The 23,236-nt window shown below is 38.4% G+C and overlaps 1 protein-coding gene across 33 annotated transcripts in view; it reads left to right on the top strand.

Moving 5' to 3' along the window:
* The window catches only part of fnbp1b (formin binding protein 1b), a 111,590-nt gene that overhangs the window by 68,787 nt on the left and 19,567 nt on the right, over window positions 1–23,236 (top strand). For 18 of the 33 annotated variants that reach the window (XM_088615027.1, XM_088615031.1, XM_088615032.1 and 15 more), the window contains 4 exons: window positions 8,303–8,431; window positions 9,755–9,901; window positions 14,527–14,721; window positions 16,791–16,973. In XM_088615027.1, the coding sequence (XP_088471153.1) occupies window positions 8,303–8,431; window positions 9,755–9,901; window positions 14,527–14,721; window positions 16,791–16,973 (654 nt within the window). The remainder of the gene's footprint in view (window positions 1–8,302; window positions 8,432–9,754; window positions 9,902–14,526; window positions 14,722–16,790; window positions 16,974–23,236) is intronic. The other 15 variants (XM_088615046.1, XM_088615047.1, XM_088615050.1 and 12 more) reach the window with 3 other exon arrangements.

A 23,236-nucleotide genomic window follows, 5' to 3' on the forward strand; every position in this document is an offset into this window, starting at 1 on the left:
AAAACATTTAACTTAGTTTACACTTCTGGAATTATGTTGGGGTGGCAAAATACCATCTAGCTAGAAACGACAACAAAAACACAACGAGTAGTACTTTAGTTAATATTAGTGTTATTGACTCCTAGAGTACTAATGGCACAAAGTCTCTTTTGGAGTTTCTGAAGCCATATTAAAACTATTCAAATTATTTCCCTGTTCTGTTTAAGCATTCAGAAGATGTAAAATGATGTACTAAATGAAGAGAGACTCCATTTTACAAAACTGGGAAAATGCATTCCAGTACTTTTTCATTGTAAAGTAAGCATTAACATTAATAGTTTATTGAAAAATAAAGCTTAATTGAGGTATGCTTGGAAACATTGAATGTACAGTACAGTATATTATGTCTTTCTTGAGATGTGTTTCCTGAATTATATGGCATTTGTGTATTGCAACCAGGCCTGTTAACAGTACTTCGGTTTTTAAACACTATAGACTGATTCAATAGGTAGCAGTGGCTCAGTTTTGAACATCTAATGTTCCTAGCCAACTAGGAAATACATAGTTTTACATCTGATGACTTTGTGTGTAGTGGGTGTCTGTCTTTATTCTTAACTGTTCTTGTATGCTTGTGCATGCGAAGTGATATCTCACTGGAACATTTTGTATGACCGTTGCACATCTTACCTGGTGCTGCTGGGAGCAGTCTTCTATAGTGTTTGTCTTTTTTCATCCATGTTTGTTATTTTCATCACTCTATAATTGTGATCTGAGCACTCATTCGTGTGTGTCTGCTGCCCATCGCAACATGTGCCAGGAGATTCATATAAGAAGCTGAGATAAAATGTTTGTCACGGAGTGTTTCAGTTGAGTGTTGGGCATAATCAAGAAATAACATTTTCAAGTAATGGAAATTGCTTCATCTGCCCTTTTGCTCTGATTCTTATCTAAATTTTGCAGTTTAAAAGGTAGTTAGCTAATAATCCAAACCTTTATATAGTGGGAAGATTTATTTGTGTGTGGATAACAGCTTTTCTCTGAAAGGCATAGAATAATCAGCATTTGCAATATTTTAATGACATATCTGACACCACGCAAAGGGTTCTGGATAAGAAGGTCACAGATCTTAAGGCATCTTTGTGGTAATGAGATACAGTCCTGGGCAGAATCATGCCAATGACAATATCGTCTTTCAAAGGACATCTGCTGAAATGTTAGCTGTGTCAATAAAAAAACGAATACTTCGTTTAAAGTATGTTTCCAGTGGCAGTAGTCAGTTTACTGTATATGGAAAGATTTTCCTGAAATACAAGATAGAAGTATTTAAAAAAACAATGGCAGAAATGAAAGTTGACCTGTGCTTGCAAGCAAAAGTTTTCAGTCTTTAAATTCTCACATGAGATATGAATCTTCAATCCTTTCTAGAAATAGTGTTGTCTTGGTATTCTCAAAACAGTATATTTTTGGGTTGTAACCTGGAAGTAATCTAAAGTAATCAGATACTTCAGATTCTCCTCTGTGGCTTTTTTCAGTGATAGATGATACAATACCATCCCTATGGCCTTAATTAATAACACAACATTCATATTAAAGAGATGTATCACAAGCATACATATTCAGTAAAACAAATTTTTAGGCATTTACAAACTGTGACATGCTATCCTTATCTAATTTTTTTTCCTTTGGATCTACCAGAAATTCCAAGTCTGTTTAGGAGGTATTCTGAAAATTAACATTAAAGTGATATCTCATGTTAAAATGTCTTCACTATATTTCAAGCACTAACAACTATGGGAATAGTGCACAACCGTATATGTGCTTTCCAGAAACATTACTATTATCAAAAGCAATGACTTTATTCGGCGCTCAGATGAGATATAGCGCCATTATCAGAAGGGAAATGTGGGATTTACTGTGTTCTTAGTCCACCCTTTTGTTCCCTTCAAAGCTGAGCTTGATTGCTATCATGCCTTATAATGCTTTGCTTGGCACCACTATTGTCCATCTCTTTTCATAATCATGTAGTGTGCAAGCTCAATTACTAAGAGTGCTGCCTAACAAAGTTATTCTGCTGGCAAATCCCTTACACATCTGCTCAGTTTTATCTCCCTCCAGAGGTTAATGAACCAGTGCGCTGTTAAGTTCAATTGCTTTTAACTCGACGCCAGAAATCCTTGATTGTCCTCTGCAAGGTAGGCATGTGCAATGCGCAACAACCATACATGGTACGGCAGTGTATGCAAGCATTTATATGTAATAATGTTTTAATTAGCCTGAACACACATAAATGTCTGTTTTTAATTCATATATAAGTGTACTGTTGTAGAGATGTTAGAAGGTAAAGAACAAAGACTGAGATAATAAATAAACTGTGGTGTTGTGATGCAGAAAATGTTACACCCTCCTTCTTCATAATTGGGCATTATGCAGAATGGAAAAGAGCATCATGGCATACTATTATTTTGTCCTCTTTATATATTCAAAGTGCATTTTCAATTGGATTTAGACTTAAACAGCAATAGACCTTCCTGACTCACTGCCACTCAGTGGGATAAGAAAAAAGCAGTTGCTGGGCAGTTCTGTAAATGCACCTCTCTTGGCTCCGTCTCTGCTCAGTCCTGCCAACTGTCCTGTCTGCTGGAGAAATCACAGATAGTCTGTCTGAAAAACAAAATTGAAAAGAGCAGACTCCAGTCCTGAATTTATTCCTGACAGGGTTGGAAGACAAGGAGAGTCAGAGAGTGGATCAGTTGTTGACAATGGAGACCAGCTTCACTAGATTAATATAAAGTTTATCTCCTGGTACTTTGCATCGTTACTCTGTTTCTTTGCATAAATTGCCTGCTTTTTTCATGATTTCATGCTTTCCATGACTGTTACAGTGAGCTAAAGGAATGCAGCTTTCATTGTTTGCATGTGGCCACACCAATAATTGCCATAGTCAACGTAATTGTGCACAGAGAGCTGTGAGCAGGTAAGGTCAGATGGGTGCAGAAGAAGGACTACCATATGAATACACTGTTACCCTCAGTGCGAGCTCATTAATGATGTAGTAGGTACTGTGATTGAGCACCAAGCAGTATACAGTGAGCAAATAATAGTAATTACTTGATTGAAAGTCTGTTTCTCATGCTAACCAGAACGGTCAATACTGAGCATAACACAATGTCGGTAACAAGCATCAGGCTCAGTGAATGGATAGAAAAATGTGACAGTGCAGTAAAAATATCTCTAGCATATAAGAATTGTAAATAATCATTACATGAATAAGTTCTCTGAATTGATCATTTCAACAATTCTGCTTTGTTACTTAGAGACAATGGAAAATCATGAATAATTCCTTATGCAGTATAACACTTTTCATCCCAAAGGATCCCAAAGTGCTTAACACATCAGAGGAACCCTCTTAATCCAGTACAGACGTGCAGCACAAACCTGGGTGATGCATGCAGCCCCACTGCACACTTGATGAGGCAGAGATGGGAGAAATTACGTCTCAATTGGAATAAAGGGTGACTTTTATATCAGCCTGATTGTGCAAGGTGAAGGGGAATTCAACCAAGGCCCTGCAGATAATACTTAAAATACAAACGCAGATGTCATGAGATCTTTAATTACCCCATTATAAAGAGTCTAAAAATAATAGTAATAAGATCCTTACCTGCAAACTTTTTTTTCCATTGTTCAACAAGTGAATTATTTAGATATAACAGTCTTTATACAGTTTATCTGGTACCTCATCCCAGAGGTACAATCGATAATAGGTGAGTATATTGTAAAAAGAGTGGACGAGAGGAGTCATCTAAGATTGTATGTGGAAGATTAATAATATGTCGCTCTGTTAGACATATTATTGAGTCCAAGGAGGCACTGGTAATCTTGTCACCAGTCCTGATCACATTGTTCAACTTGTTTTTATTCTGCAAGGACAGTGCACCACCCAGATCTAAATACAAAAAGGTTAAATAAAATAAAATTAAATTCTTATATAAACATTTTACTTTCTACATTAAAACTTCCTTAAAAATTACAACCTTTGCAGCGCCTTAAAATACTTTGCCCCCATTTTGGAAGTCCAAGTCCATTTACAATCGGTAGTAGTGCCAAGGTTAATGAATTAATATTCAATTACTATTTTAATATCAGTTCCAGTAAGAGGTACAGGGATCATAGAAATAGAACATTTCTTTCTAAAATGAATTCCTTTATTTTGCTTTGTGTTTAAAAACAGTGAATTATCCTGACACCAGTTACAATTTTTTATCACCTGTCTGTAATTGTTTTCATCATCTTTTAAATGTCCAATCAAAGTAAAATCATTCACAGATTGAATAATCAAGCAGTTGTCGTAGTGGCTTTTGCAATTATTAGTGTATAATGTGAAAAGCAGTGGGGACAGCACACAGCCTTTGGGTGAAAGTTCCCTAAGCTCCCTCACACATACTGTACTGTACTGTTGCCAATCAGTAAGAAAATTGTACTGTACTGTATATCCACTGAGGAAGTGTTCGATTTACTCCCATGTATTGTACAAAATGAAATATAAAAAGTACCGTAGCTCTTAATGAGACAAAGGTATAACCAAAGTCAAGAATAACCAAAGTCAGGTAGCCCTTGGAATCATTAGAAAATCATTAAAAATGAAAAAGACACTGACCCGTATTTCCTCTTTTGTTTACCTTGGTAAGCAGGGTAGCTAACAATGGCAAGATGTAGAAAACTCTCTGGTTACCAGGTGATGGGATCTCTCTTCTCCCTTCAGAAATTACTGTAACAAGCGCTTGGATGCAAGTTCCTTGATGAAGATACGGGAGGCTTGGTGCACATGATGCTTACGCATTATTAATTCTGCAGAGCCTCACGTCGACACGTGTCTGTGCATGCTTAGCACGCCCCCAGCCGCCCTGCACAACTCTCAGTGGAGATATTAACATGGAAAAACATATCCGCTTTAGCTAGGACCTTGACCAAGGTGGGAAGGCAGCTGTATAATGTTCAAGGTGACACTGTTGCAGGGGTTACTAAATGTACACCCTCAGCCCAGCTTTATCATTGCTCATAGAAAAAAACAGAGGGGGCCAGTTAACACAGATCTGGCTGCAACGCATTTCGCTGAGACAGATGCAGATGCAGAACTGCCTCTTTCATTCTGCTGAGCTTGACTTTCAAATTTGACACTTAATCTGGCTGACCATAAAATAATATGGCTGTGGCTGCATTTTTTCAGTGCATATGTAAAATGTTATGTTGACTGAAGTCTGAACATCCCTAAGAGGTAGAGACTTATAGGTAACTTCAAGTGCAAACTAAGACACAGTAACCCTCAATCAAAACATGTCTTGTCAGTCTGTTGAAAGAAAGAAGTACTCAGGATGATGTTCTGATGCATATATGAGGGTCAGTTCTTCTTTATCGGTATCATACCTCTTCTTTGTCAATAAGATTTTATATAAATTGTAGCTATTAAAATGAAATTTCATACAAATAGTCAAAGCACTACATATAAATATATGAATAGTAAGTCCTAACAGCTTCATCTGTCATTAATTAAATATTGTCCCTTGGCCTAAATTGACGTAGGAAGACAAGTAAGACAGGTACCTTATGTATAGCACGCCAGAGTAAATGAATTCTGTTGAAATTATGCCCAAATGAAAACTGGAGTCAGGGAACTAAGTAACAGATAAGAACAAATGCTCTCCTTTCCAGTACAGTGCAGGTTGCCACTCTACAGCTGGTGGCAATCTGCCTTTCCGCTATGACAAACGCCTTTAGAAATGGGTTTGCCATAGTGCCACGGACTTGTATCTAGGACCTAAACTATTTCAACTGTCTTACGTGGAACTTGGTATGGTTACAGCGTGATTGCTGAGGGGGAATAAAATGCTCTCCATGTGTCTGGCATATTTCACTGTCTTCCTGTTATGAACTCAACATGGAGCCCTTTGGGAATCTAGAGAATCGAAGAAACGTGGCTGACAACAAATCAGCCCACCTCAGTTCTCAATGGGAGACATTGCACAGCCACTGAGGAAGCCAGCTAAGGGTCATTGATCCACATTAATCCACAGCATAAATATCTCTTAAAATATCCAGAGAATTAGAAAACGGCAATGGTGCTTCTGAAGTAACCGTCTCCAGCCAATTTGATTGGCTCACCCTGTGTAAGAGGAGAAGCCTGCCTTTGATGTTGTTCTCGTTAATAGCTCAGGCAGGCAAAGGCAATGGAGATGTGGGGCCAGCAGTGAATGGATGAGAGACAGATGATGCCGTACTCACTAAGGAATTGGAAGCATGAAGGAAGGCATGAAGCCAGACAAGTTTCTCTGCAGTGCAAGAGCTGAGACCCTCAGCAATGGTTTGCTGAGGTAAAAGAGGGAGATTCCAGATTGTCAATGAAGAGCACTAAGAACGCATTTAAGAATATAGAGATAGGTTTCAACATCTTGCATTTAGTCTTTGCTCATTTTTTGTCTCAGCCTTCTCTTTCATGAAACTATGCATGCTTACAGACTAAAGTACAAGCATAATTGTCTAGCAGATAAAAGCAAACCTGCAAACCTGAATGAACAAAAGTATTTTATGTCTTTAAAACTTAATGTGTTTTTTGTGCTCTACTTCCAAAGGAAAACAGCCCCTGCAGTCCAACGCAGGTGAACATGTTCTGCAAAACTGTGGAGCTAAAAATGAAATATAATAGTCATGATTGCAAAAACAAAGTAGAAGCAGCAATTGCAGCAGAACATCAAAGCAAATGCAGTTTCAAGGTTTTGGGTTATATCTGACATTTAGACCACTTTAGAAATTAAATTAACCTGAATCATAAGGTCCACAGAAAGCAACTATTTTTTGTCATCACCTTTTTTTATGAGTCTCATTATGTCTCATAAAATACCAACTGAAGTCAGGGGGATTCGCTTAAAAAATATGATGCACCTGTGATTGATAATAACTCTTTTGGAGTGCTGGCAGTTGATTTCACTCAGTTGTTACTAAGATCAACAAAACAGTGTAAGATGCTTACTCTGGACTCTGAATTTATTAAAACCTCTACTTCTATGGAGAACACCCGTTTGTCCTGTTTACAAAAATTCCCTTGGTGAAAAACAAATATTATTAATTCAACATTGGACACTATGAAAAAAATTCCCTGAGCTATCCTCAGGTAAAGTAAAGCTGAGCTTTACTTCAGTTAACTTGATTCTTTATATTTTGAATTTATATTACAGATAAAGACCTCGTTGATTAATTTGGTTGAAAAGTGCTTGGAGGCTGCATATTATAAACCGTGAAAAAATCCTAGTACATTATTAGGTAGAATACTACAACATAACATAAAATAGTGCAAAAGATATACTGGAAAGGAAAGCAAAGATTCAATATAGGCAATGTTGCGTTCTGCAGTACTAAATAAAACAGTTTTTAGGTTGCAAGGCAGAAGGAGTTACATCGCCAGATGTAGTCTGAAGAGGTGATTTAATTATAACACATTTGATGAAGGGAGGCTTGGAAATCTTTGAACTTCTTCACCTTACATAAAGAACTGTGAAGCCAGGTATTAGAGTTGTAGTCCAGGGGATGGTTTACTTCTATGTATGCTTCTTATGAAGACATTTAAACAACGTCAGCTGTGATAGCAAAGTAGCAAAGTTCACAACATGATTGCTTTAAGCTGTTGATCCTTGTGTTATTATTTCAATGCAAGCATGTATTCCATTCCTTTGAGATTGGGACTACTCTAAAATAGTTTTTAAGATCTTTTTTGATGCTTGGCATGAGCCCAACCCAAAATCTGTTTCTGATCTGCATTTAATCTCTGATTTTCAACCATGGGCATGTTCTACAACCAGTGATACAATAGCGGTAGCAAAGTAAGTTAAGGAAAGCATTTTGGTGGATCATAGCAATACAGTAGAGTGTCATTGTCATAGTGAAGTAATTTAGGTTCTAGCATCTTCTGCAAGAAAGATAACAAGCAACAGTTCCTCCTGCATAGCCACAGGCAAGCTGGAGCTTGGGATGGTAGGTCAGTTGAGAGTGCAGGTTACTGTTTTGATCATCCAGCAGTCTCAAAACTTGGGACTTCCATTTCCTTGCTTGTGTGTCCTATTTTTGTTAGCCCTCATATCAAAAGCTCTGACTGAGGAATGCTTACGCCTGGAAGGAAGAGTATCCTTCACAATGGCTACCCATCTTATCTTCTAGTCCAGCTCCCATGTCTATGTGATGTTTTAGAGTTTGAATGCAATCCGCAATGTGTTACTGGAAACCTGGCGTGCTGTCCCCTGTGGTGTTGGTGAATCCTCTTTGCTTGTCTTTGCAGGCTCGGCAGCAGGCCCAGCTACGACACCAGATGGCAGCTGACAGTAAGGGAGAGTATTCAGTGTATCTGCAGAAATTCAACAAGGAGCAGAATGAGCATTACTACACCCTCATCCCACATATTTTCCAGGTAAGCTGACCCCCATTTACCTTATAGCGAGCAGCTGTATTACCCTGCAACTCACAACTAGCAACCGACTAAAGTTCAGCAGGTGTGAGCATAGCCAGTACATTGATAGGAGACCTCTTTGGAAAGCTAAGGTTGCTGCTGTAAGAGCTGTTAGTGTGACCAGTAGGGGGCGGTCATCCTGCGTTCTCTGTGGGTCCTAATGTTTCATTACAGTGATGGGGACACTATACGTAAGGCACTCTGCTTTGGATGAGACTCAAAACTGAGGTCCTGACTCTCTGTCATTCAAAATCCCAGGGCATTTCTCAAAAACAGCAGGGTTGTTTACCTGGTGTCCAAGGCAATTCCCCAGGCCGTGGCCTACTAATAATCCGCATCTATAAATTGGCTTCATTATCCTGTTCTCCTTCCCACTGATACCTGATGTGTGGTCAGGGTGTCGCATCATCCAGGTGGGTGCTGCACATTACCTGTAAAGCACATTGACTAGAGTGTCCAAAAAGCACGATATGAGTGTAAGGAGTTTATTTATTTTGTTTATTTACAATTTGTCAGTGAAAGTGGCTTGACAGTTGTGTTGGACTCACAAACAGATTAACTGTTCTGTTCAGAGAAATGTCAAAGTGCAGAAGAAAGATATTGGGTTCACATGTAAAAGCCATTTACAGCCTTCACTATCCTAGCCTGTGTTTTGAGAAATAAATAATAAACGTCTTAAACACATAGATCTTAGGAAACAAATATTTGAATTATTCTGACCAAGAATGGGAGTAGCAATCAAACCATCCAACCACTTCAAATCCTGCACATGTACTGGGACTATAGAATTAAGTGCATATAGATGCTGGATTGATAGTTAGAGGAATGTCTTTCCACAGACTGTCACTCCGTCACTGACTGACAGCTAGTGATCAGGATCTGAATGATGCAAGTAAACCAAATGTGCTCTTCTCGCTTCGTGGTCTATTTTATACTTCTATATCATTACTGAAAAAAATTAAGTAGAGTTCAGAGTCACAGACAAGGAAGGAACAAGTGGGTTTAATGAGAAATCCATGTTTATTAATTCCTGCCAGATGAATACTTAAACTGCTATTACTTATATCAGTTTGCTTTTATTGGGCATAACTCACCATATCAAAGTGTGACACAACAATCAAATCAAATTAAGTATCTGACTGAGTAAATAGTCATTATTTTTTTATATTTACAGTTTTGTCTGATTAGTGTGTGATCATCACGTTTTCCTTTAATCTTCTTGTCATTTATTTGGGTTAGGATTGAACAGCTATGAAAAATGACTCCTTTCTGGAACTCTTGCAGAAAATCCAGGAAATGGAGGAGAAGCGGATAGAGAGAGTAGGAGAATCGATGAAGACCTTTGCAGAGGTTGACCGTCAAGTGCTGCCCATCGTGGGCAAATGTCTAGATGGCATGACTAAGGCAGCAGAGTCCATTGAGCCAAAAACTGTAAGTACAGTTAACATTAATCTTACCGTAGAGATGAGTATTTGAAGAATTATCCATCATAGCTTAAACGATGATCAGCAAGGTTAGCCACTGGTGTCTCTGTCTGTGTAGGCATGAGCATGTTCTGCTCATGTTTGGTGGTGTTCCACTTTATCTCCATGTCCCAAAGACAAGCAGTCTAATTTCATTCAGCAATCCGGAGCTGTCTCTCTCTCCGTGGCCCTGCAATGGACTGGTGTCCTATCCAGAGGGAAGAGGGAATCAGCCTCATCCTACATCTCACATTCCAGGAATGTCCTAAAGCTTATCCATGAGCTTTACTAGGATAAGAGTCTTACTGCTAATGGATACACCTACAGTACACCTACAAAAACATTTTTTATTCCTGAATTGATTTGAGATTTGTATAAAATAAATAGTATCTTAAAGCAGGGGTTTCCATCTCCAGTCCTGGAGAGCCTCAGTCCTGCAGGTTTTATAGGTAACCATTTATCCTGAAGTGTTTGAAAACAAATTATTTGCGATGAAATAAACAGGTGATGTGACCAAGTTAGAGCAAGATCTGGGACGAGAATCTGTATACCCTCAGCCCTTGAGGACTGGAGTTCACTCTGATATTTAAGTATTCCTAACCTTCAGAAGCAGTTAACTAAGTGGATTAAGGCTCCTCAAGGGTGATGATTTGGGACTTCTGTCTTATATAAATAATGCATTGATTTTACTAGGTTAACCAAAACCCTTATGACATTGCAAAAGCCATGAACAATAAGCAAAAATCAAACACGTATTTTTTTTTAAAAGTGCATATGATAATCACCATGTGGAAGCTGTCAATGTGTTGATATTCACTGGTGGTTTAGAAATAAGCGCTGTAGAGGAAGTGTGAAGCTCTTACCGTTTGGCTTCACAGCAAGAGCTTATCTGTGAGATTGTTGAGGTATATTTTTGGACTAAAAACAAGTATGAAGAGTCCTCATTTGAAACCAGAAGCATAACATTATGACAAGATACTGTAATTCCTATTAACATCTAAGTAATTTGAAATATTTAATTGACATACAGTTCCTAAAAAAAGTGTTTACACCCTTCCAGTGATGTCACATTATGTTGAATCATAAACTGAGCAAAACACTTCTGTGGGTGAAAGAATTTAGTTCAGGTACACAAAATTACTTTGAAAGGTCATGCAGTTAAATGGCCTTGGTGTGCAATAATTCAATTTCAGAAAAAAAATAATTTGTAACTATTGGCACCTCATATCGTAAATTAGTCTACAATTTAATGTCAGCTACCATTTACATACCATTCAATAAATGTACATGTGCAGCCCAGCTGACCACAGTGTTTACGGACATCTTTAACTCCTCCCTGTCACAGTCCATGGTCCCCACCTGCTTTAAAAAAACCACTATTGTTCCAACCCCCAAAAAGACAAAAGTGTCATTCCTGAATGATTACCGCCCAGTAGCATTAACATCTGTGGTTATGAAATGCCTGGAGAAGCTGGTGTTGTCACACATCAACTCCTCCATCACAGAGTCCCTGGACCCCTTGCAGTTCGCCTACCAGAACAACAGATCAGTGGATGATGCTGTCTCCCTGGCTCTGCATACAGCCTTGGAACACCTGGACACTAAGAACTCGTATGTGAGAATGCTGTTTGTGGACTACAGTTCAGCATTCAATTCCATCATACCCAGTCAACTGGTGACAAAGCTCAGGGGATTAGGTCTGTGCAACTCTGTCTGCAACTGGCTGCTGGAGTTTCTTATCGAGAGACCACAGGTGGTGTGGATAGGCAATAAAACATCAACACCACTCACCCTGAGCACTGGAACCCCACAAGGCTGCTGTCTGAGTCCAAGGTTGTACTCCCTATTCACTCACGACTGCACAGCAAGACACAGCAACAACCGCATCATTAAGTTTGCAGATGACACCACTATAATAGGACTGATCAGTGATGATGACGAGTCCACTTACAGGGATGAAGATGTACAGCTGCTTAGGTGGTGTCATAGCAATAACCTGGACTTGAACATAAAGAAAACGAAAGAGCTAATAGTGGACTTTCGGATGACACAGGCCATACACTCACAGCCCACTCAGTATTGATGGAACGGAAGTGGAAACTGTCACCAGCTTTAGGTTTTTGGGAATTCACATCTCTAAAGATCTAACCTGGACTGTGAACACTGACTATATCATGAAGAAGGCTCAGCAGCGCCTTTATTTCTTGAGGTGCCTCAAGCGATGGGGGATGCCAATACATGTGTTGGTGAACTTCTACCGCTGCACCATCGAGAGCGTCCTCACCAACGGGATCACCGTGTGGTATGGCAACACCTCTTCGCGAGAAAGAAAGGCACTGCAGAGAATGGTCAATATGGCCCAGAAGATCATCGGCTGCGGTCTCACCGAGATTAAACAGCTCTATGAGGGCCGCTGCCGTAGTAGAATTCTGGCCATCACAGAGGACAGTCACCACCCCGGGCATGAGCTCTTCACCCCACTGCCCTCAGGCAAGAGATTTAAGAGCATACGGACACTTACCACTAGATTCTTCAATAGCTTCTATCCACAAGCAGTGAGACTGGTGAACACATTTAGCCATCCCCCTCGGACCACACCTACACCATCACCATCTACCTCTTTATGATTTCTTATCTATTGCACATCTCCAGTCATTGTTTACACGTCTGTATTGTTTACATTCAAACTGTCTACATGTTTACTTGCACATTGTCTATTGTTTGTTTGTACATTGTCTTGATGCACTGTTTGCACTTTGTTTTGTTTTCTACACTTGTTTTACAATCAAAAGACTTTTGTAAGTAAGAATTCCATTGTACCAGTACCGGTTATATATGGCAATAAAGTTCAAGTTCAAGTTCAAGTTCTTTATAGACAAAAATACGTCTGTAACAGACACTATAATTATTCTATAAGGTTCCTTTACCTGTATCAGTTTACTGCTACTTCTGTTTTAATTGAACTGAATTCTGAACTGATTTCATCCTTGACATTACAATAGAAGTATATTTTTTACAACTGGAAGAGATTCATGTTTGATTCCTGATGTTGACACAGATTTGCACAGAAGAACTCACAGAAATCCTCTGTGAGTGGGAGGATTTCTGTTCTAGCTAAGAAAGTGTCTATTTCCTCTATCAGAACTGCCTACGTGTATGCGTTTACAGTTCAAGGCTCCTGAGACAGATGCACAATGTGAGGCAGTGCCTCACAAGCTCATTAAATGTTTTTCACACAATCCAAAATATTATCAATTTTTTTGACTCGTGTTCAGTAAAGATACACTTCCAAAATAACATTTTATGGAAAAAAAACTTTTCTACAACTGTATTTTAACTTTCAAGATGTGTACCTTTATTTTACTGTTACTTCCAGTAAAAAGAAATTGCTGTTAACATTTTCACAAGAGCAGCAACAGATTTAGTTATCTGTGAAATATTTATTTCAGGCCCTGAAACAATTGTTAAACTGAGGTGTCAGTTGTTAATTTGAGGTGTTCTTTGGTGACAGAGTCATATTATTATGTATTACTTTAAGACAGGTCATTCCTTTTCACTTGAGATGACAGAGTTTAAATTTAAAGATGCTGATGAGTTCAGTCAGATGTTCTTGGTTATGACAGTAGATTTTGGTCTGTAGCGATATAAGGAAAGTTGGTGAGGAAGGACTGAGGACTAAAGAAATCTAAATTCTAAATAGAGGTTAGTAATCATGAGGACATAAGATTGGTACCTTAAATCCAGAAAGAAAAATGAAAAAATAGGCTGGGTTAGCCACGCTGTGGTGACAGGTTTTAAGAGTCCTGTGAGAGGGGTTAATGACACCGTACTGCCAGTGCAGTAGACCTCCTGTTGAAGGGCTGGATTAGGGCTTGGTCCAGCGGTGTAAACACTCAAGAGCAGGCTGGATGAATCAGCAATCCGTGGAGCAGAGCCAGGGCTGCTGCTCTTCCAGATGTTTGGATTCCAGCTGCAAGGAGAGCTGTAAATAGAAAGAAACCAATGATGTCATTCTTTCTCTTTTAACTGTTTTTAAGCGGCGATCCTTAATCCCTCATCTACCCCAGTCTTGCTTTTCAAAATGCTTTTAATTTTCCTGATTAAAGAGACTGCTTTGTTTAAATGGTGTTCTTAATCTTTAATGTGCAATAGTTAAAGCTTCTCAGTTAGTTAAAGTGGGTTACCTTCCTTATACCGATTTTTTAAAAGTTAATATCATATAGTATATACAACTTCTAATAATATTAATTCCATTCCTCACATCCTCAAAACAGAAACTTGTCCATTTCGAATTCTGTTGTCTGTACTTAAATTCGCTGCAGTGTGGCTTGTTGTCTCCTTATCATGGTCCATTTAGATGCTGTCTAAATATTTGAATGTATGTCTTTTATTAAAAAAATATCTCCAGTATATCACAATAGAGTAGTATCATATTCTCCTGTAGGTCCACAGGTTATTCATTTAAATATTATTTCATTGCATCTGTTAAAGCATTTGAATGAACAGGGCAGCCGTCCTGCAAAAAAATGCCTTACTGATGTCTGCCTAAACGTTTTATCTCCTGACGTTCTCTTGCGTGGCTCTATTCTGCAGGATTCTAAGCAGGTAATAGAATGTTTCAAATCGGGGTTTGAGCCCCCGGGAGATGTGGAGTTTGAAGACTACAGCCAGGCAATGAAGCGGACCGTCTCAGAATCCAGCCTGTCCAACTCTCGAGGGGAGGGGAAACCAGAGAAGCCCAGCAGCAAGGCCAAGGGCAAACTGTGGCCTTTCATGAAGAAGAACAAGGTATGGGCCCCGCCCTCTACGGTAGGCATCCTACAGTTCCCCGGACAGGCCCGCGAGTGCCAGGATGCGTATTATTGAGGGAGGTGCTTAGGGTAGAACCAAACTGCAGCTTAATGATATCCTGCTGTAGCAGTTTTCACTCTGCCAGGGCTCTGGTATTTATTTTCAGTTCATCTGGTTTTGCGTTTGAGTGCAGGCGTTTTTATATTTTTTATATTGTTTTTCTTTTCTATGTGATTGTTTTTTTTTGTTTTATTGTCACGTTATGCCATTGTGATTGCTGCCTGTCCTTGTTCCCTTTTTTTTTTCTTTTCCACGCGCCATGTTCATTTTTCGGACTTGAAACACTAATGCACTAATGCAACGATTGCTCTTGAGTTCTACGGTAATTTTGTTTCCGTTCCGTCTGTTTTCCCTTTCGGTCTTCACATGCCATCTCTGCTGAATCTAACTTTAGCCCATTATAACAGTCCCCCCTTAATTATTTATTTTCCTCTGGTTTGGGCTTCCCACAACTTCCAGCTGATGTTTTGCAACTAGCAATAATGTGGGTTTTGTGCATTTGAAGTCCTGACGGATTCATTATAAAAACCGAAAGGCACCTAATGCTGCAAAGAACATGATCAAATCTTTAATTTCCTCTCAGAGACCTCTGGGAACATGGTTTACCAGTGGTATTACAGTACAAATATGCAGGTTTCAAATTCTCTTCGCCATTGACAGTAGAGTATGGAGTTCCATCCTGTACATAATGTGTTGTCTTACTTTTTCCCACATATCCTGTGCAGGTTCTTAAGGTTTAGACACTTATCCCAAGCTTTAATACTTGGTTTATGTAAGTGGAAAGAAATGTAGATGCAGGTTATTCACATAGATAACCTCTTCTGTTATTAGTTTAGAATAGATGACCATGTTTTCTTAAGTCTTAGTAAATGTACTTACTTAATGTACTTCTTTTAACCATGATCTTGAAGTGCCATTCCTACAACAAATTCGTCAGTGACTGTGGTCTCAGAAACGCTTGTTTTTAAGACCATTTAAGCCAGTAATTGAATCCATTAAGTCATTAAAGGCTTGAATAGAATGATACCCAGAACTTATTCTAAGCCAAGCTCAGAATCAGTTCTTAACAATAAAGGGGATTGTATTATCTGATAGTACAGAATGGGGCAAAGGAACCAAAACCACTGTAGAATACATGGTGACCTGAGTTGTGCACAAGACTGCAGTGAGGGAAGTAGGCATAAAAATGTATTATGGAGTGATTTATTTGGATTTGGAGCAAACAGTCATGAAGAGTTTTGAACACTGTTAATTAATCCCTGGTATTAAAGAGAATGTGAGACCTTAGGGTACTGTATGTATAGGTAGAGTATTATCATCTGGGCATCTTTTTAATTCACACAGTTCTGAGCCACCACCTCTGTATACAGTAGCCAAGGATTCATTTACTGAGCAGTGCATGTTCTTGTTTTACTTCCTAAATGCAAAAACTCATTTATTTTTTAAGACGTCTCTTTAGTTTAAATACTTTTTACAATACCTCTGTGACATGTTCTAAAAACATCCTGCATTACAAAATTAGACTTTCTGGACCTCCTCACTTATTCCCTGATGTTGCTTCATTAATTGCATTTGGAGTTATTTAATTAAAAGTACAAGCTGTTTCAACTGATTTGGGACAGTGAGAAACAGGACTTTCTTGCACTCTAATTGAAGCTGCCTTGAGATTTCAGTGTGGCTCACCCACAGATGTCTATGAATCTCTAGTCCGAGAGCTTGCATGTAAAATTAAACAAACATAAAGTCTGCATGGACTTACTATCAACATATTTCTTGTATCGTAACGCCTTACATTAACATACTTATGCTTTTCACATTCTTTGTTTTCTAACTTCTTTTATCCTTTTTTTATTAAAAACCCCAAAACTAAAACCCATGGCTCAAATATTCGGTTGATATTCCGTTGGTTGCCCCTGTGTTTCTTTTTGAGCCTTATTTTCTCGTTTGTGTTTCTTTTATCCTTTTTTTGTTCCTTCTTCTGCCATGACTCCATCTCTCACTCGTAGCTTATGTCCCTTTTAACATCCCCACATCAGCCCCCACCTCCCCCCCCTGCCTCTGCCTCACCCTCTGCTGTTCCCAACGGCCCCCAGTCTCCCAAGCAGCAAAAGGAGCCCCTCTCCCACCGCCTCAACGAGTTCATGACCTCCAAACCCAAAATGCACTGCTTCCGGAGCCTAAAGCGAGGGGTAAGTTGTCCTGTGGATATCTCTGTGTCTGCCCTCCCTCGCTGTATGAAGAGTTCTCGCAGTACCGCCAGGAGAATAAAATAAAAGCTCACTGTTTTTATAACTAAGCCTTTTTTGGTCACATTCTAGTCTCAGCTGGAATTAATGCAAAACTCCAGCACCTGTTTTTCTTCATAGTGTTAGAATTAAACAACAGCATGTCTCTCTCTAGAGTGCGTAATTAGTAGGCCTCTATATCAGAATGCTATGATGTTATAAAGGGCCACACCTATTTCGTACCAAATTTGACATTTTCAAATCAGAAGAATGCTAAATGGTAGGCTGTTATACACAAGAAAAGCTGATACTTTAATGGGACCATTTAAAAAAAGTGTTCTTTTTGCACACACTGTAATACACTCCAAATGGTGTCACAGCTTCCCATTCCTACTGCAGGAAATTAATTTGGCAACATGCAAATTGTGTTGAACGCCATGTTCGGCGGGATTTTAGTGGCAGTACTGTTGTTCTGTTCACACAGCTTTTTCCCTCTTGGTCTTTGTTTCTGGCTAGCTGTTGCACGCTCCTGTAGTCGCGATCTATCACTTGGCCTTAACTTGATAGTGCAGTAGGTGTTCGTTTCCTAAGGAACGTTTACTAGTTTGTCTTTTTTGTCCTATTTACGTTTTTCTTTCCTTTCAATCTGCAGACAAACCTTACACAAAGAGATTTATGATGATTTATAAGAGATCACTCACTTGAGGAATCAAAAGTGACTGTCAGTGAGATAGGTCTTGTCTTCTGTATGAACTCCATTTTATACAAGTCACACAAATTTATTTTCTCTGAAACTTTCCTCTTGTGTATGTTAGGTTTATTACTAGTTACCGTTTCTCAAAAATGAAAATTGTACCTGAAATTTATCAACAACTGAGTGTCTTTCAGGTGTTGAAAAAATTGTCAAAAATGAAGCAGTGTCTTGCCAAAGTTTATGAACCTACCCACAGAGGCCCGGTGTTCAGCAGCATAAATAATTATGAGTAATTGCATTTCTAAAGAGATGTGGAAATACAACTGTAGGACTAAAATAATTTGACATATTAAAGAATATAAATACTAACTGTGGGTTGCAGTTTCTCTTTTCTGCCGTGGAGTTTCTGATATTGTCTAAACCTCTCTCAACTCTCATAGTGTGGCAAGTCATTGCAGTGTAGAAGGAATGGAGAATTTATAAATGGCCCTTGAGATATAATGAAATATATATATACATATATGATACTATGACATACATAATATGTGTATACAGTATACTTTAAATACCTGTTTACCTGTTAATTAACTAACATTTAGCCATTAGGAAAAATACATACCTAAGCCTAGATTTCAACAACAATGCTAACAACAAAACACACAAATAATGTAATATATTTAGCTATTTTTTTACATCGTAATTCTTACTTCAATTAGTACAAAAGATTTCTCGCATAAACTTAAGCATTGCCTGTTTCTCTTGCATACCTTGATTTTATCAATGATAAAAATATTAACCCTTACACTAGTTTATTCATTATTTCAATCATTATACTGTACATAGTTTTTAACAGAAGTAATATCCCATTCATTTAACTTCCTAATCAAATATGTATTTGGCAGATATTCTGTCATCTTGTTCAATTTCTAGACTAATAGGAAAACCAAATTCCACAAGCTAGAAAAATGTTCTCTTATTTTCTTCTCCAATTACAATTGAAGTGATGAAGGACTTTAATTTGGCTTGATTAAGCTGCACATGAAAAATACATGTGATGAATCGAATCAGAGAGAAAGCTCTGCTTCATGAGACAATATACATAAAATATCTTGCTGAAATCTGGTATAAGATCACATTGACTGAGGTTTGTCTGTATGACTACAATGAGAGAATAATTAGACAATGGTACTCCAAATCCTTCACCGTTTGTCTGTCACTGAATGCATGCTCAAAGCACAGTCAGCACTAAGCACTAAATGGCCATTACAGACCATTGGGGAACGCTCACACACTCACTGACTTGGTGTTGGCAATCCCACCACCTCTAGCTATCCGCTCATGAATCAGAGAGAGCCTAGGGTGGGCTTGAGCTACTCCACTCAAGCATATTAGATTTGTACAGCAGCATTCTGACTGGTTGCAATCATCCCCCTGCAGTTTATTGAATTTCCTTTAAACAGTATATCTAGTCAGACTTGGGGTCAAAGGTATCTGAAGTGCTGTTGAGATAGGTTTAAGATGTTGTTTAAATTGTTAATCCACAGGGGTTGAACACAGTGTTTTACCCTGTTTTACAGAAATATTTTACTACAAATCTGTATTCAGTTCATTGGGATGGAATATACCTCAGGAAAGGAATTTCTGTGTCTGCAGGCTGGTTTAAATCACCTGTTTTAAAAGATAACAGGCATAAGAAGAAATATAGTGTTTACCACAAACTGAGTATTCTTACTGCACAACATTTTTAACATGCCTATCTTCTAAATGACCTAGATTTCTGGAAGAATTATTTTGGCTCCAATTGCAGCTGTTTCTCACCATTACAGTTGGTAAATACAGAATAATGTTGCTTGTGAATGCCAAAAAACATACACAGTACAGTATATACTAACTTTGTGCTATATATTTTCTCGCACTCTAAAACACTTCAGTTTATTAATTTGTAGATATCTAAGCAACAGACCCATTGCTCGTTACTGTTGCAGTAACAGTAACATTTATCCTAAAACAGTGTCAAAGAAGAAATAGATTATGGAGATTTCATATTTGTAATCATTGATTAATCTGTTCAGTTACATGACTATAAGAAAATGTGGAATATTTTATATTTTATTGAGAGTAATTATGTAGTACTGTTTTGTGTAGTTTTCTCAGAAGTTTTTCAGAACTAGATAAATGAATGAAGTTATTTCCCATAATCACAAGATCCAAGCTAGTCTGAAGGACCAGTTTTTCCTGTATTTAAAGTCACTTCACGGGGTATGTCAGTGTCAGTTCAGCATAGATATATGATCTACAATGGAGATATGGTCCATGAAGAGACACTTTACGTCCTTTTTTGGTTGCTCCAAAATGTTGAATGGGTTAACCATACTGTATCATATAGTACAATATGTACCATACAGCATGTACCATACAGTATGTATTCACCTTAGTGAATATATGAGACCAACCAGAACATTACTTTAAAACCATACTTGGCCCTAGCTTAGTAAAATTAAGTTTCCTGGTAGTACAAAACTAGGGTGAGGAGGATGGTGTTGTAAATAGTATAGGAGCATTAAAAGAATATTAAGTTGCCCTGGAAGTATATAAACGTCACACACCTGAAAACAGTGTGTTTTTGGTAGCTTTTGAGCTATTCCTAGAGTGTCTAATGACAGCACCAGAATTTCCAAACCATTTTGGACAGGGACAGTTTGTAGGAGATGATGCCCTTCTGATGAGATGTTTAACTGAGGTTCTGACTACTTGTTCATTAAAGATCGCATGGCACTGTACACGAAAACAAGGGTGTTAACCTTGATGTCCTGACTAAGTTCAACTTGGACTCCTCTATAAATTTCCTTTGTAAAATGTTGAAGCCAGCATTCTCGCATCTCTGCGCCCGATCTGCTAATGGTACTAAACCCAATCTGCTAACCTATCTGGGTACTGCATTTCATTGGTGGATGAATTAGAAACGCCTTGTTTGAAAAGAGCTATATAAATGCAAGCCATTCATTTTTATCAAGGTGCACAAAGACCATGACCCTTGCAGAGAGGCAAAATATTGTGAATTCAAGGTCAGGGGGTGACACTTTGTTGGCCTTTGTCTATCTGTATTTACACTCTGTTGTCACTGTTGTCATCCAGTTGATGACAGTAAAACAAAACAGTCTTATCAGTTGGCCTTTCCTGAACATCACATGGACCTCTTCCCTTCACATGCTGTATAGTGTCCTTTATTGTTCCTATTCTCTGGAAATGCCCTACTAGGCTGCTAATGATATAATAAAAATAGGAAGGGAAAACCCTATTTTGCTCGAATTTTAAAAGAAAAGAACATGCATTTGTCTTTGGTACCTTATAGAAATAAGCAAGTTTATCAAAGTTCTTAGAACTGTAATGTTATAAATTGGAATAAAAGATCTGTATATATGTCATTCAGTGTTTACTTAAAGAAAGGGAGGAGGTTGACATCTGAACTGGAAATTGCACTTGATTCCCAAAATGGATCAAGATGGTAATTAATTTTATTTTCCTTAGCACATAATCAAGTATGGGTGTTTGTAAACATGGATTGACGCTGTTTGAAAAGCAACATTTCCCCATATCTAGTATTTTCCAGTTATCACTTACTTATACAGGGCTAATTAATGTTAATACAATTAAGGAATCTTGCCAATCAACGTTAATGAAGTTAAGGAATCTTGTCAATCAGAATCTGACAAATTAAAGGGAAAAACGTATTTTGTTGCAACTGGGAACATTGTGACATCGTCTTATACTAAAATTTTAAAGCACCAGTAAGCAGAAGTTTACTGTGCATTCCCAAATGCATTGCTTTGCCTTTCCTAGCACACTTTGACATTGAAAACACAGGAAGATCTGAACCAAGAGGGAGCAGCTCAGAGATAACAGACAGGACTTCGCTGTCATTCTGTAGACAAATGGCTCCTCTAATCTACACTGGACGTTCTCTTGTACTGATTCTTGGTAGCTTTTGAGCTATTCCTAGAGTGTCTAATGACAGCACCAGAATTTCCAAACCAGTGGCTCAGTACGATGATCAGGGACAGTGTGTAGGAGATGATGCCCTTCTGATGAGATGTTTAACTGAGGTTCTTGGTCATTAAAGATCGCATGGCACTGTACAGGAAAACAAGGGTGTTAACCCTGATGTCCTGACTAAATTCAACTTGGACTCCTCTATAAATATCCTTTGTAAAATGTTGAACCCAGTGTTCTCGCATCTCTGCGCCTGATCTGCTAATGGTACTGAACCCAATCTGCTAACCTATCCAGGTACTGCATTTCATTGGTGGATGAATTGGAAAAGCCTTGTCTGAAAAGAGCTATATAAATGCAATCCATTCATTTTTATCAAGGTGCACAAAGACCTTTGGTTTGCTTGGGTGTTTGTAAACATGGATTGACGCTGTTTGAAAAGCAACATTTCCCCATATCCAGTGGTTTCCAGGGAGGGAGCAGCTCAGAGATAACAGACATGACTTCGCTGTCATTCTGTAGACAAATGGCTCCTCTAATCTACACTAGAAACCCTCTTGTTCTGATTGAATTTAGTAAACTGAGAAAAATGTATTTGGTTTTGCAGATCTGTAAAGAAGAACTGATCAGCCCAAAATGTGTGTTATAAATGAGTAGCAGCTTGAGATGGGCATCAGTTAATAAGTGCAAAAAGTGCACTCATTGCAGTATAGTTATGTTTGTGGGAAGTCTTAATATTTTAAACTTCAATTTCATGCTCTCCAGTCATGCATTAAAATTATTTTTAAGCAGAACTGTACCCACTGAAAAGTTCCTTTCCATTCATTCATTTTCATTGCTCACAATGTGCATGATCACTTTTATTATTTATTTCTAGTTTTCTTGTGTCTTTTTCTTTTGTAGGTGATTTAACAGCTGGTGCACACAATGCAATCCAAATAACTGGTATCAAATAACTTAACGTATTTGTATGGCTTAAATGCATTACAGGACGTCTATGGTTCAGCAAGCTACACATCCTAATTCATAAGAAATATAAGATGGACCTGGAACTCCTGCAGCCACCCAGGTTCAAAGTGGAGAGATATTCTGTGACCAAACTAGTTTAGATACTGCAAAGGAACAGGTAAAGGTCTATTGCATGTTGAAAGGAAAAGGAAAGAGACACAACATTTCAGCTGTGGAGCCTTCTTCAGGTATGAGAATAAGTCTTTACCTGTTCCTTTGCAGCCTACGTGTGCTGATGCAGCCACCTACTCAAACTAGTTTATAAACTGTCTTAAAATAAGCTAGGGCCTGCAACATCTAATGCTTCTGAATAGATCCTGCAAGGAACTGAGGTTCCTGCCTTTATTTTCCTTCCTGAAAATCCAGTGGTGTCAGTGAAAGTGCACAGTGCAGCTTCCTAATCAGATGCATAACTAGCCAGATTCCGAGACAGATCCCCATTAGTGATGGCCCGTATGGCATACCCTGACAGGATTTTCAAGAGCCTGAGGAAATTGGTGGCACATGTGCACTGTGTAGCTGCAGGCATTGCTCC

Source organism: Lepisosteus platostomus, chromosome 21 (genome assembly GCF_059453375.1).
Source record: "Lepisosteus platostomus isolate fLepPlt1 chromosome 21, fLepPlt1.hap1, whole genome shotgun sequence".
Taxonomy (NCBI): Eukaryota; Metazoa; Chordata; class Actinopteri; order Semionotiformes; family Lepisosteidae; genus Lepisosteus; species Lepisosteus platostomus.